General features: G+C 42.6%; 1 protein-coding gene across 1 annotated transcript; it reads left to right on the plus strand.

Annotated features, from left to right (window-relative positions):
- Positions 1 to 9876: 9876 nt before the first annotated feature.
- LOC125520738 (ATP-dependent zinc metalloprotease FTSH 8, mitochondrial) lies at positions 9877 to 16211 on the plus strand. Its single transcript, XM_048685740.2, has 8 exons — positions 9877 to 10217; positions 10330 to 10531; positions 10619 to 10690; positions 11171 to 11304; positions 12201 to 12686; positions 12889 to 13656; positions 14471 to 14698; positions 15355 to 16211. Exons 1-8 carry the CDS (start codon positions 10155 to 10157, stop codon positions 15838 to 15840), a joined length of 2439 nt encoding a protein of 812 aa, XP_048541697.1. The 5' UTR covers positions 9877 to 10154; the 3' UTR covers positions 15841 to 16211.
- The last annotated feature ends 3133 nt before the right edge of the window (positions 16212 to 19344 follow it).

Genomic DNA, 19344 nt, shown 5'->3' on the forward strand with positions numbered 1-19344 from the left:
GTGGGGGATCTGGCGAGGGAGGGAGGCCACATAGTGCGAGGCGAATAGGTGGAGTGGGGGAGGGTTAGCAATGGCGCACCTCCCCCTAGTGCGCCATAAGTACGACGATTCTAATGGCGCACCTCCCCCTGGTGCGCCATTAGAATTTTGTTTTAATTACTAGCCCGACTGGTCAGATTATATTCCATCTAACCCTATCTCCATTAGAACACGCCCACTAGTCCGACTGGTCAGCACGTAGCACACACACTAGAAGGTCTTGGGTTCGATTCCCAGGCTCCCCAATTTTTGTTTGCATTTAAAATGCTCTTTGATATTTATTTGTGTTTAAATATGTTCAAACTTGTTTAAATCATAACAGTAATATTTTTTATAAAAAAGTAATAATTTTTTAAAAAAATATCATCAAATTTGTTATTTGAAAATATTTATGAATATGAAAAAATATCATCAAATTTATTATTTTAAAATATCACCAAATTTTTTATTTGAAAATATAATCAAATTTGTTTTTTTGCAATTTTAGTTGCATTCATTTGTGACGGTGGAGCGGGCCGGGGAGGGTGCGGGGGAGAGGGTGCGGTGGGTCGTCGGCGACGGTGGAGTGGGGGAGGGTGCGGGCCGGGGGTCGACGGCGGCGACCGGTGGAGCGAGGGAGGGTGCGGTGGGTCGTCGGCGGCGGTGGAGTGGGGGAGGGTGCGGGGGGTCGGCGGCGGCAGCCGGTGGAGCAGGGGAGATGGTGCGGGGGGTGTTCGGCGGCGAGGGGGACCGGATCTGGCGAGGTGCGGGGGAGAGGGTGCGGTGGGTCGTCGGCGATGGTGGAGTGGGGGAGGGTGCGGGCCGGGGGTCAGCGGCCGGTGGAGCGGGGGAGGGTGCGATGGGTCGTCGGCGGCGGTGGAGTGGGGGAGGGTGCGGGGGGTCGGCGGCGGCGGCCGGTGGAGCGGGGGAGATGGTGCGGGGGGTGCTCGTTGGCGGCGGTGGAGCGGGGGCGGGTGCGGGGGTGCTCGTCGGCGGCGGTGGAGCAGGGGAGGGTGCATCACACATACATGCGCCATTAGTAGTTTTCAAAAAAGTATTAAAAATAATTTTTATACCAATGGCGCACCGTGGCACAGTGCGCTATTACTAGTTTAAACTAGTAATGACGCACTATGCGACGGTGGCTATTAGTAGTTTTGCAAAAAAGTAAAAAAAAAAAAAGAATACAGTAGTGGCGCACTCAACGGTTGGTGCGCCATTAGTAGTTCTAACTACTAATGGCGCACATTTATCCGAATACGCCATTAGTATGTTTGAAAAAATGAAAAAAAAACATTTTATTACTAGTGGCGCACCTTGTGCCTCGTGCGCCATTACTGTCTTACACACTAATGGCGTATCTTCACGTGGTGCGCCATTAGTAAATAGTAGTGGTGCACCATTTTTCTGGTGCGCCATTAGTGTCAATTTCATCTTTAACCCTTTTCCTAATAGTGTCTTTCTCTCTCTCCATTAGATGGCAGCGTTACGGAACCCGAGGTGCAAGCGGCCATGGCAAGACGAGATGCCGGACCTCTCCCATTCCTGCTTTACAATACAGACTACCATCTCTCTCTAGATTTTATCGTCTTTGTATATGTGCCTGCAAGATGTTTTATAAAATGTGGTCAATGAATAGTGCTTTGCAGCTCATACTACGTAGTAGGAGTGTAGGACACCAGGTTGTTAGATCTGCAACTTGGGATGTACTAAATTAAATAAACGTGTGGATTCACACATTCTTACACTTCTATTCCTTGCACTCGTCCAATGATTGTGATAGCCTTGTAGTACTAGGGAACCAGGAATCTGGTTGACTCAAAAAGAACTCAAGTACAACACTAATTGCAAGGTAATGAGTTTTTGTTAAGGAATTTCACATGAAACAATTCAATTTTTGCATGATTTGGAGACAATTTTGATGTTTCAGACACATACATTTCATTTGAACTTTTTTAGTTTGACATTGATCCAGCTCCAACATGCATCCTTTACATTTCTTACATGCTAATATGAGCAAATCAGATTTCTGTTGTACCTTTGGACCATATAGGTCCTTTGTTTGCACTTCGGGCTGCTGTACTAATGTTCGGGGCAATGGAAATCTTGTGCAGTAGTCTGTACGTAGTTGAGACTAATAAAAGAACGATGACATGTTTGTTTTTGGGTATAAATTTATGTTCCGATCCTCCGGTCTTACCCTGAGTAGCAGTGGCAAGGAGCCGACGGAGGAGCAGATGGGAGGAGAAGGTGCCGGTGGTGGTTTCGATCAATGGGAGGACGCCGCCACCACGGATCTAATCCCCATTCATCTCCACCATCGGTGGCCATGTGCATGTGTCTCGCAGGATCCAGCTTCTATTCACAATGCATTTACTGATTACTCTAATTCTTTGCTTCATATCCAAAGCCTATCATCAGACTTAATTTGCCTTGCACAACCAGGTGACGAAACTTGAATCTGTGTCATCAAGAGGAATAGATCAGGAGAGGGCGAGGTATCAGAAGGTTGAAGAACTGAAAGAAACAATAAGAACAACAGAAGACGCAAAAAATCATTCACGCAAAGAGTATAAGCTTATTAAGGTAAATCACCCGCGTGTTGTACATGATAGTAGCCTTCTGAGATGTGAGCTACTACTTATTTCTAAACTGTACAATTCAAGGTTGTTATGATGTAAGGTTAGATTACACCGTTTCGTAGCATTTACTGATCGATCATTGGTTTGCCCCTTTTTTAGGTATCCTGCTTTTCAAGTATGCGGTGCTGTAGTGAACTAGTGATCGATTCATGTGTGGATTAGTTTACCTCTTTCTAAGGTATCTTGCTAATTATCCTAAAGGCATGCTATTCCTTTTTGTTTGTGTTAAGCAGGTAACTTGTAATGGTTGCTAATTATATATTCATGTGCATCAGATTATGCTCTTTTGACTTCGTATCACTTTACTTATACTTAATTACAAGCTAAGTATCTGTTTACTTGTTTCCATTAAGAAAAGTATCTTAAAAATATGTGAAGGTTATATAAGATCAAAATATTAACATGTAAATCTAAAATATAAACATCAGTGAGCAATGCTCCTGCATCAGGGACTCAGGGTATAAATGTGCGTTTTTTGATTGAGTACATTCTATTCCGTTAACCGCTACGACCAGCAATATCGTCTCCAGCTACCAAACTGAGCACAAAGTCAGGATCACCATCTAGCTAGCCAAACACACGTCAGCGACCTTGTAACAATGCATCTTTGTTTCTCAGATATTTTTTTGACCTGTATACTATTTATTTGGTTTGTGTTCCTGTTCTTTATCAAAAAATACATCCATATTGTTTATACACATAATTACCTCTCTGTAAAAATTGATGTTTTCAGAGATCCGGTGAAGAAATGTCCTTCATCGCTGAGACTATACTGTTGGACAGTGTCATTGCTTCTGAATCAACTAAAGTATCTGTAATATAAACCTGTTGCCCATGTGTTCATATGTGCTTATCAGTGCAATAAGCATCTTTCATGTCTCTGTTTCTAGCCATCTGATTGATTTCAATTTCTTTCTGATATGCATCGCGATATAATGAGTTTATCTACGAACACCTCATCACTAACATCTGCAACAGCAAAGTCATCGCCAACCTAGCCGCAGCCGTAGCCAAGGTAAACAATGCCTTCTATCCTTACACTTGTAGTCTTCGTTTTGATTAGTGCGGTCCCTGCTGCTAGGGTTTGATTTCTATTCGTTTGCGGTGCAAATTGCACTAGTTTACCTGACGTAATCAGCGCCACTTATCTATTTCAGGCCCTACAATGTTTTGCCCCTTTTGACTATAGATTTGCATCTGAACAGGCTGGCATAACTGGATGCGAGAAGACAAATGGTAATCTTCTGTACGCAGTAAGCACCCATACCAATTTTTCCTGCTACATCTGAGAATTTTTATTTTCTTCTTCAGTTTGTACTATTATGAGATATGGTCTTCTTGCTTTCTTCTTCTTCACTTACTACCCTTCTAAAGTCATAACCTGGTCCTGCTTTCCAGGGATGTCACATGTTCTACAATCTTTGGTGTTTCAGGATCGTTTGGACAAGTTTACAGAGGAGAATGACATGGAACAGTAAGTATTTCAGTTTAAATGTGCTCTTATAGTGTTGAAATTTATTAATTAGTTCCTTGGCGCGGAACACCTCTTAGATCATTGTAATCAGACAGTTTATATACTAATTTTCCGAGTATTAGATTCAAGCACTAACTCTGTTCAAAGTTCAGCTACAATAATCAAATCTTCAAGGATTGTACTGTCGTCTTGATAATTTTTCAGCAAAACTGTATCCCACTACTCGGTGTATTATCATTGGCTTTTGTCATTATGATCCCATGTCTTCATGAACCCTACACATTGTAATGCCTTCCAGATTTCAATTCATACCGGTTACATTACCAGGTCTATTCTTATCTAATTTTTATAGCTCGCTCGTCTTGCTGAGATGGAGGTAAAGTATCAATTAAAGTTCTCGAAATTGGCCTCCCACTGGGAGGAATTGCAAAGTTGTTTGCTTAGGATTTGCTCATGATTGTTGATTAGAACGAACATAATTGTCCACTGTCCTGCTCTCATTAGGTATGTCGTTTCAATGAAAGTACATCTGCATCCTGTTCATTTTCCAATCCACTTTCAACAGACAGTTTGCATTATCTGCTCTGTTTTTGGAGCTGGAGCAAGGAATTAATTCTGTTTTAGCTCTTATCTTTCCTTATGCTGTGAATCTGAAGTATTTCTTGCTATGTCACTTATGATTAAGAACCCTGTACAACTAGATCTTGCACTGTCGCCCTTGGATATTGGGAAGTCTGAAGAAGCCTGTGGTTTAGGTATGTTTATGTAATCAGAATATATTTATATGCTTCTGCAAATTATAAATCTTGTATTCACATTCACTGATTGTACACTAGCACGCCCCTGTGCCTGAACTTGTTCATTTTGTACGGTTCTTGCGAATCATGCTGGTCGTTCAGCGCGTCTGGGCATTGGAGTGGGCCAACTACCTGACGACGGGCAAGATGGAGATGCTCTCTGACCAGCAGTTGCTGCGACCATGAGGTGGGGCTCCCTTTCTTTGGTCGTTTTATTAACCATGAGGTGATGTTAATAAAAATGAAATCTGATTTAGTGTTACCCGTAGAGATCTTTATTTGTGCTTTATAAAGTCAGATTAGTTTTGGTTTTTCACTTCTTTGTAGGTCAGTATACTGACACATGCTACTATAATCATGTGGTGCAAAAAAGTGGTTTGTCTATTTTTGTGCTTCGGCCTCCTTCCAATTTCAGGTGGCCAACCGTTACTTGATTATGACGAGAAGTACCTAGTTTCAATACCAAAGATTAGTGATTCATGTCAAAAATTTCGGGGTAGAACAATGTATCTTTAGTTGTCCTCCCCTAATTAATTCAGTCATAGTAACATTGGTATGCTATTTCTTTTTGGCTGCTCACACATCTTCATAATGTTGAGAAATTGGAGCATTGCATGTGATGGTAAGCAATAAGATCTGCAATTCACTTTTATCCATGCAATTACTTTTTTGAGTATTATATACCGTGGAGAATATATTCAGTACATAACTAAATTTTCATAAAACATTTGAACATTGTCTTTTCAACATGTGTAATTTGTATATATTAATCGAGCTATAGGTAAGCATAGAAAAAAGTAGGTGCATATGTAGTAAAGAAACCGTGGGAATAAAGTGCGGCACTTGCATAGCTTCGCAAGCTTGGAGAGAGATATAGTCAGATCTTTAGTTAGCTTTAGTTCATAAGTAAGAGAGTCCTACTTTCTTAGTCCACTATGGTGCCTACAATGTCAAGGAGCGTTAGATTTGAAATCACATATATGTTTATGAATCGTTATGAGTTCTGAATGATCATTTTTACATGGACATATGTCAAAGCTGAGTAAGAGCCAGCAACCTCAAGGAACAATAACCATTCAAGATTAATGCACATTTGGTTTGCCGTGGCCTGGGCGTCATAAAAAAATGGCAAGGACGTCACTGAGGCTGCCTTGGATGCTCTTGCCAACCAGTTGAAGGAGTAGCTGAAGCTGCAGGACATTGTCGCGCTCCGAGAAATCTTCAGGCTCGATGACGAGCAGGCAGTGGCGATCAAGCAGGGTGCCCTTGTCAACCTTGGAGTTGTTGATGCTCTAGATCATGAAAGAGAGAGTATTCAGGCCACTGATGTGTAAGCTCCCTTCTGTTTATACATGACCTGTTGGGGAAGATCAACCCTAATGACAGCACAATGCACTTGTTCTTGTTGTTGCTGGCCGTGAAGGCCTGTAGGGTGTTTTGGGCTGTTGTTTTCCCCTTTTGGGTTTGCTCTGGGGGAAGAGCTTGCTAAACCACCTCTGTAATGTGCATTATTAATTTTATGCTAGGAAAGTGAAAGGGGCGCCTCCTACCTGGCACCGCCCAACTTTCTCTCAGGCGGCGCCACCGGGTGGCGCCCCAACCACTAGTGGAGTAATCAAATCAACCATACTCCCACCTCACGAATGATGACCTTGCTTAACTTCTGACAGAGAGCGACATGCTTCAGGATAATCTGAACTAACTTTGTAACATTATCTATCAACATAATCACATACATAGAGGACCAGATGAGCTGCTTCTCAGTTTGCATGAATAATGTTGATCACATGTCATTTAATAGGACAAAGATATTTGGGTAATGCCACCATTTTGCACATAACAAATTAACAATACCTGTTCTTGGACAAACATATACCCGAAAGGAAACATGATATTGCTCTGTAGTTAAGTCCGACAAGCAATTATTTAGGATCACGTGACTAAAGCGGAGAAAAGACCATGCTCTTACATGTTGAAGCAGCCGTGGCACTTGCATCATGCAGAGAAGGAACACAAAGACAACACATAATCTGGGGCTGGGAGAAAACTCAATTGAACGGAAAGGCATGTTTCACCCACATCCTATGTGGTCTGATGCGCACGTACCATGAGGAATGAGTTGAGCTTCTCTGGACCCGCCGACGGCTTGAGGAGATCGATGTCGTTCTGCCACACCTGCTCCGATTCCCAACTAAAAACAAACAAATTAAATTACACGACAAACAACAAGAAGCTTAGAATCATGCGGCAACCGGCTACGCGGCAAACCCCTTCAGCTCCCCTCTTACTATGCCGAGAGCAGATTCGAACACGGGGAGCACGCAGCCCGCTGGCGTGAGGCTCGCGGTGCGGGGGCCGACGGAGACTATTGGAGACCAACAATGGGGGTCGATGTGGTGGAGCTAGCATTATCTCGGCTGTCACTTGTCGTTGTCGTCGACGCGCCGCTCCTGGTCGCCATGCCCTTTCCGCGTCGCCATCGCTCGTCGTTGCCGTCGTCGCCCTCCTCATGGACTTCATGAGATGTCAAGGGTGCGGATCCACCACTCCAATCTAGCTTGGCTGCAGTGCACTGCCGCTCGAGGTCGCTGTAGGCGGGAGGAGGTCGGCGGCGGTGATTCCTCTCTGGAGAGAATAGGGAATTGAGAGTGAGGGATTTGGGGGAAGGGAGTGGGAGGTGGGATACGGGGACGTGGGGACGTGCGTTGCTTTACTTTTTTTTCTTTTTTTCATGAGCGGAGGGGTGGGAAGGCAGTCCGATTTTTCAGAAATCGTAGGAGGGTGGGGTGGAGGGGAGCGAGGCGACCGTGAAGGTCGAACCATCACGATCTTCGATTCTCCTTTAATAGTAGAGATAGTAGAGATTGTGAATAGGAGGAGTAGACGTTTGTATGGTGCGTGCCAACGATGGCAAATAGATCCTATCGGCGGCTCACGACCGCTTAGTTAAGCTTGGACAACGATGGTGAGGACAGCTCAGGCAACGAGCAGATCCGACTCGATCCCTACTACGTCTTTGATCGGCACTTCCACGAGAAGCACGGCAAGGGCGCCAGGAAGGGCTGTTGGCAAGGGCAGCCATGGATAATCTTCTCCATCATAGCCAAACATGCCAAATTTTGATGGTCCAATGGTAATGTTGTACTCCCTCCGTCCGGAAATACTTGTCATCAAAATGGATAAAAAGAGTTCATCTCTTTTTATCCATTTTGATGACAAGTATTTCCGGACAGAGGGAGTAGTAGCCGGGCGATGTAGCATCGTTTACATAGGTGCATGGGTTTGTATGGATTTGAGATATGCTAATTGAGGTGTTCGGTCGTAAGATGAGTAATTTGAGGCTTGACCGGTCAATGTCCGCAGGGGCGTCCACGAGCGTTTGAGAGGTCGAATTTGCAAGTCCGGCTGTTGATGCTCTAAGGGTATGTTTGGTAGCATGTATGGACCTATCCTAGTTGTTCTCCTCTAAAACATGCTGAGTCCATGCATTTGCTGTTGTTTGGCAGCGGTGTATGCACTGAGACATGGTGAGCTAAGACTTTGTTTGGCAGCCTGCATGTGTTTAGACATGCTGAACAATTTCAAATTTTGAATAAATTTTTTGAATGGTGTACAAAATTGAAAAAACATGAACAAAAATTTAAATATATTTCGAAATTCTGAACTTTTAGTAAAAATTTATTTTTTTTTGAAATTCTACATTTTTATTTTTTGGAAATTCTGAACATTTTTTGAAAATTTTAAATTATGAACATTCTTGAAAATTAAATCAAAATTTGAAATTATGAACAATTTTTGAAAATTCAAATAAAATTTAAAATTCTGAACATTTTTTTCATTTTTTTTCAAAAAATGAAATTCTGATTTTTTTACTTTTCTGAATTTCTGAACTTTCTCAATTCTTTCTTTTTTTTGAAATCCTGGATATTTGTTAATTTTTTAATTTTTTTGGAAATATGAACATTTTTTTAAAAAATTTAAAATGTCTAGACGTGGTCTGGTGGGTGGGACGAGGGTCGGGGCGAGCATGGCTGCCTCCATGCACCCTCTATATGAGCATGACTGAGGACTCTTTTTTGCATCAGCTGGGCATAGCCAGTTGAGTCCATGCACCCTACCAAATAAGCAAAAATAGGTTGGATTGGAAGCTTTTATCCTCATGCACCCTATCAATCACACCCTAAAAAAGCTGCGGCACGCACACAAAAAGGCAGATACGGCAGCTCTGCTTGTGCCTCCCTGGGAGGCAAAGGAACGTCACTGCTTTGCTATTTTCGCTCCCTGCCGCATGCGTTTGATTCCCGGCAAACCAAGTCCGCCTCACTAATTAAGCGTCAGCCTTTCTTGGGGAACAAGATGGATCCTTGAAGTGGCGAGAGCATCGAACGCGGCCGATTAACCAATCCTGCTGTCTCTGTCACATGCTGCTATCTCGTTTTCTAGATGAATTGCCCTATGCAAAAGGGTATCTCGTTCCCACTTTCCTTTCTTCAGAAAGATCAACAGTTGGACCCCTGGCCTGCCACGTTTCAGCTCGCATCGCCTCTCGTACCCACCTAAAAAGGTGAAGAAATATGATCGGTCTAAGTCACAATCAAGCAGCTGATATTTATGTTGCTCTACCACTGCTTGGAGTCCTATCTCGCGGTCAGCTCCCTTTGTATACGTATTGTAAACAGAAACAAAAAACTAATCTGGGCCGCAGTGTCGAACAAGCAGGCGGTTCATCGCCCGGAAACAAACGACTTTCTTTTTCGGCGACCATCGGAAACAAGTTCGTCCACATCCTGAATCTGATCGATGGGGGACTCCACGCCAGCCTCTCTCCCTCCGAACGGGTCGGTGACGGCTGGGCCCGGGCCCGGACCCGGCCGGTAAACTCGGTCTTATCCAGCGGGAGGAGCCCACGCAGCACACACTACCCACCCCCGGCAATCCCGTGACCGCGTCGTCGGTCGAGCCGAGCGAAACCGCAGCCGCATCTCGTTTCCTTTCTCCCCCCCGTCTCGGTCTCGCCCCGGTAAAAAACAGGAGCCCTTCCCCCCACCCTCGCCGCCGCGGCGCCCCCTACACCTCCACCTCCAGTCCAGGCATCCACACGGCGCACTCAATCGGAACAAGAAGAGGAGAAGGAGGACACATCGGCGGAACGCATCTCGTGCTCGTCCCGCCCGGATCCCCCCGCCCCATGCGCGCGGCGCCGTCGTGGTCCTAGCAGCAGCCATGAGCCTCGCCTCCCTCGCCCGCGCCGCCGCCCGGTCCGCGCGCTCCTCCCGCCCGCGCCAGGCAAGCCCCCGACCCCGCCCCCGCACGCCGTCTCTCTCTCCGATTCCCCCGCGCGCCCGGGTGGGCCAGGCTCACAAAGGTCTGACCTTTTTTTTTCTCTGCCGTTCGTTAGGGTTTCTCCCTGGGCGGGCTCCGGGCGCCGCCCTCACCGCCGCTCCCGCCGGCCCACGGCGGGGACGCCGGGGCGCTGGGGCTCGTCCGCGGGTACCTGACGGCGTCGCTGGGGAGCCCTGCCGCGGTCAAGACCTCGGAGTGGAGGTACCTCCTCGCCAGCCCGCAGTTCCGCAGGCTCTTCTGCAGCGGCTCTAAGAAGAGTGAGTGCCGTCGCGCCTTGTTTTTGGGTCAGTCTGGGTCTCGTGTCTCCCGGCGCTGCTGAAATATGCATCCTTTTGTGCTTTCAGATTACGAGAATTACTACCCCAAGGGGAAGAAGGAGGCGCCCAAAGGGGATGGGAGCAACAAGGATTCCAAGCGTAAGTCGCCGCCTTTCTCATCCGTGTATCTTGTTCGTGTAGAGAAGTTTGTGTTGAGTCCAGCGAATTATTCACTTACGACACACTATTATCAACAAAGTGGGCTTACTGAATGTGTTTGGCCAACAAGATGGGTTAACTATGTACGCCAATGATCTCCTTGCCCTATGAGTGCTAGGCAGTTTTGATGTAACAATGGAATGATACTCCCTCTGTACCAAATTAGTTATCTTAAATTTGTCTAGATACGGATGTATGTAGACACATTTTAGTGTTAGGTACATCCGTATCTAGACAAATCTAAGACAAGTAATTTGGGACGAAGGTAATAGGATATAACTGGATAATGCATTGGTCACAACCATATCCGATGGTAGTTTAACTTGTCAGTTTCAAGTTCTGCCAATTTCAAGTGTGATGAAATGTTCCAAGCTAAAAAAAACATCAAGTGTGATGAAATTGCAATTCTCTGATATGCAGAGGAATCCGATACAGATGGTCAATGGAATTTCCAGGATGGTACTTTCAAGCAGCTGCAGAACTTCTTGGGACCTCTATTGCTTTTAGGCCTCATGTTCTCATCCTTGTCTTCAAGCTCATCAGACCAGAAGGAGGTAGTTTTCATCCCCTTTCAGCCAAATTGGCCATCAAGTGTTTTTAACCGTTCACTAATATGTTTACTCTGACAAAAAGAATTCTGCGAGATTTTGTTCTGTTGTCAAATATATTTGCTTTTTTGTCGAATCCCTAAATCATTACCATGTGTCGAGAACCCCAGGAAAATAGAAAACTTTTTTGCTACCATAAAAGGACTATACAAGCTGTTTGTACCTGCCACCTCCAATCAAATTTGGAGATTCTTTTAGCATTATTAACCAATAATTGTGACAAGCAGCAGCAGATAGCAGGACCGTATTTCTCACCATGTGGTCTTCTCATGGGTTTGATAAATGGCAGAGAAAATACCCACCCTTTCTCTGTAGATGTTTAAGTAATGTGTGCCTACACGAGATAACAGGTAGCACACTGTGATCAATATGCAATATGTGAGGCGGCATGCTTGCAAAAAGATGTCCATAGAGATGATATACTATTTTGTAGAGTAGATGATGTTTAATTCTATAAGTTGTTCTCTCTAATTAATTCTTGCTTGTACACATGTTTACCTGGTGTGGCGATATGTTAACGTGCACCTTATATTTGTACTCCCTCCTTCCGAAAATACTTGTCATCAAAATGGATAAAAAGAGATGTATCTAGAACTAAAATACGTCTAGATACATCCCCTTTTATCCATTTTGATAACAAGTATTTCCGGACGGAGGGAGTAGTTTTCTATTCTTACCTTCGAATGCAAATGCCAGTTTCAGAACTATTAGTTTTTGTTTTTATTAATTATAATTTTGGCATTCATTTTTGATTTTTATATTTGTTCACTTTGAATGTATGGACGTTGCATAATCTTTAGTTTATTGGTTATGAAAAGATCTTGTACTTGTAATTTCTGCAGATAAGCTTCCAAGAATTCAAGAACAAGTTACTGGAACCTGGCCTGGTTGATCGTATTGTTGTTTCAAATAAATCAGTGGCAAAGGTCTACGTCAGGACTACACCACAGACGAACGGCCAAAGCCAAAATACTGATACACAGATTACGACCGTTGATGTTCCAGGCAGACAGGCTCCCAGCAAATACAAGTATTTCTTCAATATTGGAAGTGTTGAGTCGTTTGAAGAAAAGTTAGAGGAAGCCCAGGAAAATCTGGGTATAGATTCACATGATTATGTTCCAGTAACTTATGTTGCTGAAGTAAATTGGTTCCAAGAAGTGATGAGATTTGCCCCAACAGCGTTCCTTGTTGGACTACTATATTTTATGGGGAAAAGGATGCAGAGTGGATTTAATATTGGAGGTGGTCCTGGGAAGGGTAGCCGTGGTATCTTTAACATTGGGAAAGCAACAGTAACAAAGATGGACAAAAATTCTAAAAATAAGGTTAGTTCTTTCTTGTTCTGTATCATTCTCTTAATGTTCCTTTTATACTCCATTGAAGAGGCAACTAAAATATTTAGGTCTACTGAAAAGTGATTCTGGAGCTCCAACAGTCCCCATTGTTTTGATTTGCAGTAGCATAGCTTTTGGTTTACACGATATTGGCTGAATCTCCCTGACAGCTCCCTCTCTTTGGTTTGTGCAGGTGTTTTTTAAGGATGTAGCAGGCTGTGATGAAGCTAAACAAGAAATAATGGAGTTTGTGCATTTCCTTAAAAATCCCAAGAAGTATGAAGAGTTGGGAGCTAAGATACCCAAAGGTGCTCTGCTTGTAGGTCCTCCTGGAACTGGAAAGACTCTACTTGCTAAAGCTACAGCAGGAGAATCTGGTGTGCCCTTTATGTCCATTTCTGGTTCCGATTTCATGGAAATGTTTGTAGGTGTTGGACCATCCAGGGTAAGAAACTTATTCCAAGAAGCTCGGCAGTGTGCACCCAGTATTGTATTTATTGATGAGATCGATGCAATCGGTCGCGCGAGAGGCCGTGGAGGTTTTTCTGGTTCAAATGATGAGCGAGAAAGTACTTTGAACCAGCTGCTTGTAGAGATGGATGGATTCGGTACAACTGCTGGTGTTGTTGTTCTTGCTGGTACAAATAGACCTGACATCCTTGACAAGGCACTGCTAAGGCCTGGAAGATTTGATCGCCAGATAACAATTGACAAACCAGATATAAAGGGCCGTGATCAGATATTCCGCATATATCTTACAAAACTTAAACTGGACAATGACCCAACATATTTTTCACAAAGGCTAGCTGCTTTGACACCTGGGTTTGCTGGAGCTGACATTGCGAATGTTTGTAATGAAGCTGCTTTGATTGCCGCAAGAACCGATGAAACTCAGATTACAATGCAGCATTTTGAGTCTGCAATTGATAGGATTATTGGTGGTTTAGAGAAGAGAAACAAGGTAACATGATAGAATGCTATTTTAATCATTTGTGAGTAGAGGGGCAACACTTCATGTTCCATTGCGACCAATGAAACCAAAGTTGTAGGGTAAATTTTGCCAATTTCTTTCTCGTAATAGTATTACTGTTGCAAACGGATACGCAACCTAAGAAAGTTGATACATGCCTGATTTACACACTTTCTTGTGGAGAAAATTCACACATTACTCTGTCACTTTGTTTATGATGCTTTCATGTGAGCAAATAGGATGTTCTTTTTATAGTTTATATCGACTGGGCACAATGGCAATGATGTTCTTGGTGGGCCAAGAACATGGAATAAAAAGTGTGGCTTGGTTTCTAGCAGACGTCTGCTAAGTGCAATGGAAATACGAGCGGTCATCTTTTGCGTGGGTACTCGTAAGCAAATGTTTTAGATGTTGAATTAATAAATAAACAAAGGCAAGAGCGGCACGAACCTACAGTTCTACATGTTGTAGCTCGATTTCTAGCAGAAGTCAACTAAGTGCTCTGGAAATACGATAAACCTAAGTAAATGTTTGAGGGGTTGAATTAATTAAATAAACGAGGGCAAGAGAGGGCACAAACCTACAGTTCTACATGCACTGGCATGCCTCATGCTCCATTTTGCGACAAAGTTGGATCACAAATTTATTAATTGGAGGATTGTCTGCAGTACACTTTACATGGGAGTGCCCTAGCTATTACATTTTTTTGTTTATTACACAATGCAACTTGTTTTGTATAGAAACTTGTTATATCTTATATTTCCCTTGATGTTGATTCTGGCCTCTACATGTCACTTGATTGCAGGTAATTAGCAAACTGGAGCGCCGTACTGTTGCTTACCATGAAGCTGGGCATGCTGTTGCCGGATGGTTTTTAGAACATGCAGAGCCTCTTCTGAAAGTGACAATTGTTCCCCGTGGAACAGCTGCTTTAGGCTTTGCACAGTATGTACCAAATGAGAATCTTTTGATGACAAAGGAGCAGCTCTTTGATATGACATGCATGACGTTAGGTGGCCGAGCTGCAGAGGAGGTATGCCCTTCCCTATGTATTTTTAGTGATGAAGATTTTTGTTAAATATCTTAGATTCGTTTGCAACCCTCGAAATCTGTACTGTTTAGCTCCATTGGTGGATTGTCTCCATCACTAAAGCAGCTGTTCAAGTGAATATGTGGGTTTTGAGTAGAATGAATGCATGGTCATTTCTGAGTGCTGCATCTGACAAGATCAGAAGACAGTAATTCTACTCCATGCATCCATTCATGCATGGAGTAGTTGTTAGGTTAATCATTCACCACTTCCATTATGGTGAATCTGTGAATATGCACAATGTTACCACAATTTGACGGGCCTAGGTAAATCAAAATATTTTACTGTTATCCGTTTCGAAAAAAAATACTTTACTGTTATCACGAGTTTCTCGACATACACCACTGCATGGTATGTTGACATTTATTCTACATGCAGTCCAGGCATCTTTTCTTTTTAAATATGGATATGCAACCTAAGGTTACTGCATAAAATACATGTTTATACGCCATAATTAATATCCCCTGTATCAAGCCAACGCCTCGTGTAGTGTTGTATTTTTGCTCACTATACATGGCATGGATGGCTGTGAAATTATTCACAATATTGCCGATGAAAGTGCACTAATGGAAAGGCTTTGTTTGTGTTCTTTTATTCAGGTTTTGATTGGAAGAATCTCGACTGGTGCCCAGAATGATCTGGAGAAAGTTACAAAGATGACATATGCGCAAGTTGCTGTGTATGGTTTCAGCGATAAGGTTGGTCTTCTATCCTTCCCCCAGCGGGGGGATGGCTTTGAAATGAACAAGCCTTACAGCAACCAAACCGCATCCATCATCGATACCGAGGTTAGGGAATGGGTTGCCAAGGCCTACAAAAGGACAGTTGAACTGTTGACGGAGAAGAAGGAACAAGTGGCTCTCATCGCTGAGTTGCTGCTGGAGAAGGAGGTCCTCCACCAGGACGATCTGACCAGGGTACTAGGAGACCGCCCCTTCAAGGCAGCCGAGCTAACAAACTACGACCTCTTCAAGCAGGGGTTCCAGGACGAAGATAGCAAGACCACAGAGCCCGCCAAGAACGCCGAGGTGCCCGACGACGACGGGCCGGCCGCCGCGCTTCCCGACGTCGTCGTGCCGACGTAGAGATCCAGGGCGAACATCTACCCCGCTGTACATCGCGTGCTCTCATCCGATAGATTCTGGTTTTGTTGTTGCAGCATAAGAAGAAAAAACTGTATAAATCAGCGCCCTCGTCTAAAAATCAGCCATGCCGGTTTTATCTATTAGCTGGAAGGGATGCAGTAGGCTTTCCGCAGCTGGCGTGGCCCTGTTGTTCTTCAGCACGATGAAGCTGCTGGTCGAGGTTCATGCTCTGAGCTTGTATTGGCGTCGCCAGACGTTTTTGACGGATCCTGTATTTCTCATGATTTTACTATAAAGAAGATTTCGTCGACCTGAGTTAGAACCTTCTTATCTTCAGCCAAAGGTACAAAGCACGGACTATATTTTCTTGAGATGATGTGTTTGGTATCTACAGTAGCTAAGTACTTTGGTCGACAGTAGTCAGCTCGTACTACAGTGGAACCTATGTGTAGTTCAACGCAGCGTAATCAACTAATCGTAGCCTTTAGACATAACCGTGGCATCCTGTCAATCTAGCTTTGCTGGACACCACATTATCACATGTAGCCAAGTAGGGGTTGTGCGCGTTCTCTAGAAAAAGGGTTGTCCAGTGAGTGCATTGCTGCTACCAAACAACGACCTAATAATAATAGTGGACGGACGCTATCTGAATCTGATTAGATCGCATCTATTGTGCATCTATTCCATGCACGTACACGCGCTGAAAAGCGGCTTGGGAAAAAAGGGAAGGCAAAAGGGAAGAAGATGCATGGCGCGGCGAGCAAGCAAAACCGGGTCCCCTTCCTCCCTCCCAGTCTCCCACGGGAGGAGGCTTGGAAGAAGAGGAAAAGACACGAGCGTGACTGTGTGATGTGAGTACCTGCTAACCATCACGCACACCCGGCACACGGAGGAGGACCCTATCTATCTACCTAGCCCGCGCCCGCCTCCGTGGCCATGTAATTCAGCTGGACCCAGTATGTTGTCAGTACTAGTGCTTATAAAGGATCTAATTATGTATGGCAGTTTCAGTTTAGTGCTTAGGTCCAAGAGAAACATCTGATGGAACTTTTGCAGGAAATAGAAGTTTCCTAAGAAGAAATGAATTAGTGACATTGGTATTACCATGCAATTGGTGTTATCAATTAAGAAGAAAGAAAAGGAAAAGGAATAAAACAAATAACGAAAAAAATTGCACACAATTTACACAGAAATGACACATTTTTATATTATGCAAGAATAAACATATAGTAGTGGATTTTTCGCAAAAAAGAAGTTTGTGAGAAGAAATAAATTAGGGACATTGATATTGCCCTTAAAGAAGAAATGAAGTGCAAAAAACTAAAACAAATAAAAATAATGGCATTGGTAATATTTCGGAAGAAAGAAAATATTTTTTCAAAACCATACTAACGAGGTTTTATAAGGTAGAATAAATTAGTGACATAGGTACTACCTTTCATAAGAAACAAAATGAAAAACTAATTGAAATAATCAAGTTTTAAAAGGAAGGCTAAATTAGTGGCATTGGTATTACACTTTAATTAGAATGAAAAATAAATTTAAAACTAAACAAAATAACACCAAAATTTAAACATGAATTGCGCTTTGCTATAATATGCAAGAATAAACATATAATAGTGTAACTTTTGCAAAAGTAGAAATTTTTCTAAAGAACGGATGAATTAAGCATTGGTATTTGATCCATGGCGTCCCTACTTCTCCAATCAAAATAATAATATTTTCTAAGAAATAATGAATTACTGGGAATGGAATTACCATTAAGAAAAAATAAAACAATGACAAAACTACAGACAATTTATGCAGAAATAACACTTCTATAATATGAAAGACTAAGCACATTATTGTGAAAATTTCACAAAAAATGAAGTCGCCTAAGAAGGAATTAACTAGTGGCATTAGTATTAACCTTCAATAGAAAAAAATGACAATAAAACTAAAACTAAATGAAAATAATGAAGTTTTTAAGGAAGAATGAGCTAATGGCATCGGTATTACAATTATGAAGAAAGAAAAGAAAAGAAAAAACAACAGAAATAATGACAAAATTTGCACATAGTTTGCACCTAAATTGCGCTTTTTAATAATATCCAAGAATAAGCATATAATAGTGAAATTTTGCAAAAAAAAGGATTCCTAAGTAGGAATGAATTAGTGGTATTTGTCTCACCCTTCAAGAAGAAATAAAATAAATCTAAATAATGAAGTTGCTACGGAAGAGTAAATTAGTAGGTTTTGTATTAGCCTTTAAGAAAAGAAAATTAAAAAATAAAACAAACAACAACATAATTTGCACACAATATTCAGAAAATGCACTTTTTCAAAAATATACAAGAATAAACATATAATAGTGGAACTTTTGCAAAAAGAATTCCTTAGGAGGAATGAGTTAGTGGCATTGGATTTACCCTTGAAGAAGAAACAAAATGAAATAATAACTAATTTTTTTGGAATAAGGAACAATGAATCGGTAGCAATAGTATTACCCTTTAAAGAAGAAAGATAACAATTAAAAAAAAACTTGCACACAACTTCAATCTAAAATTGCACCTTTTATAGTATGCAAAAAATAATCATATAATAATTTTCGCACATATTGCATATTATTTATGAGTGTATGTTTACATTCGCCCAACATCCCAAAAATACCCCAAAAAAATCAACTAAAAACGAAAAACAAAAAAAAAAGCAAAAATACATAAAAACAGAAAAGCATAAAAGCATAAAATAAACGGACTGGAAAGAGAGGAGGCTGGAACGTACAGTTAATGGGCTTCGGCCCAGTAGCAAATCGACTGACCCAAATATAGTGTCAGTTGAAAAAACCAGGCCCAACACAAAAACAGCACAGCCAGAAAAAAAACTCAGCACGAATCTCAGAGCAAAAATCAATGGCCAAGAAATTGACTGATCCAAATTTAAAATTCAGGCAACTTGCAAGTAGCTAAAGTGTTTTTGCAAAGACATGTTACTTCTAACGGCAAGATGCAAATGTTTCAAAGGGCCATATAATATAAATGCTTTAGTGACTTGATCGTGCCCATTTATTTCAGGCCCGACGCACTGTGCAGCCCTGGAGCAGTGTATCATCCCGTGCATGGTAGCACTGGATATTTTCCCCTTTCTCGAGCCGAATGAGTTGGATATACATAAAATAAATATATTCCAGAAAGTTTTACTTATCTTGAGTTGGAGGTACAAAACACAGAGGTACTATTTTCTTTAGATGATGTGTGTGGTATCTACTCCCTCGGTCCCATAATGTAAGACGTATTTTAACACTGGTTCCTCCCCTAAAAAATGTAAGACGTATTACATTAGTATCAAAAAACGTATTACATTATGGGAGTGAGGAGGGAGTAGCCATGTACTTGGTCCGACTAGTCCTACAGGACACCCCTGTACTCGTCCCCACGTCTGTCCATGACCCCACGCGCCTCCCGCCCGAGGACCAATACAAGGATGGGGAGGATTCGTCCGGCCTGCCTGGCCTATCCGGGGCCA

Source organism: Triticum urartu, chromosome 1A (assembly GCF_056163025.1).
Source record: "Triticum urartu cultivar PI428250 chromosome 1A, HENAU_Tu73, whole genome shotgun sequence".
Lineage (NCBI taxonomy): Eukaryota > Viridiplantae > Streptophyta > Magnoliopsida > Poales > Poaceae > Triticum > Triticum urartu.

Excerpts from the sequence above, each read along its gene's own strand:
- LOC125520738 (XM_048685740.2), top strand. The coding sequence starts at position 10,155 with ATGAGCCTCGCCTCCCTCGCCCGCGCCGCCGCCCGGTCCGCGCGCTCC. Across the intron at positions 10,218-10,329 it reads GCTCCTCCCGCCCGCGCCAG|GGTTTCTCCCTGGGCGGGCT; the intron begins GCAAGCCCCCGA and ends GCCGTTCGTTAG. Across the intron at positions 11,305-12,200 it reads GCTCATCAGACCAGAAGGAG|ATAAGCTTCCAAGAATTCAA; the intron begins GTAGTTTTCATC and ends TAATTTCTGCAG.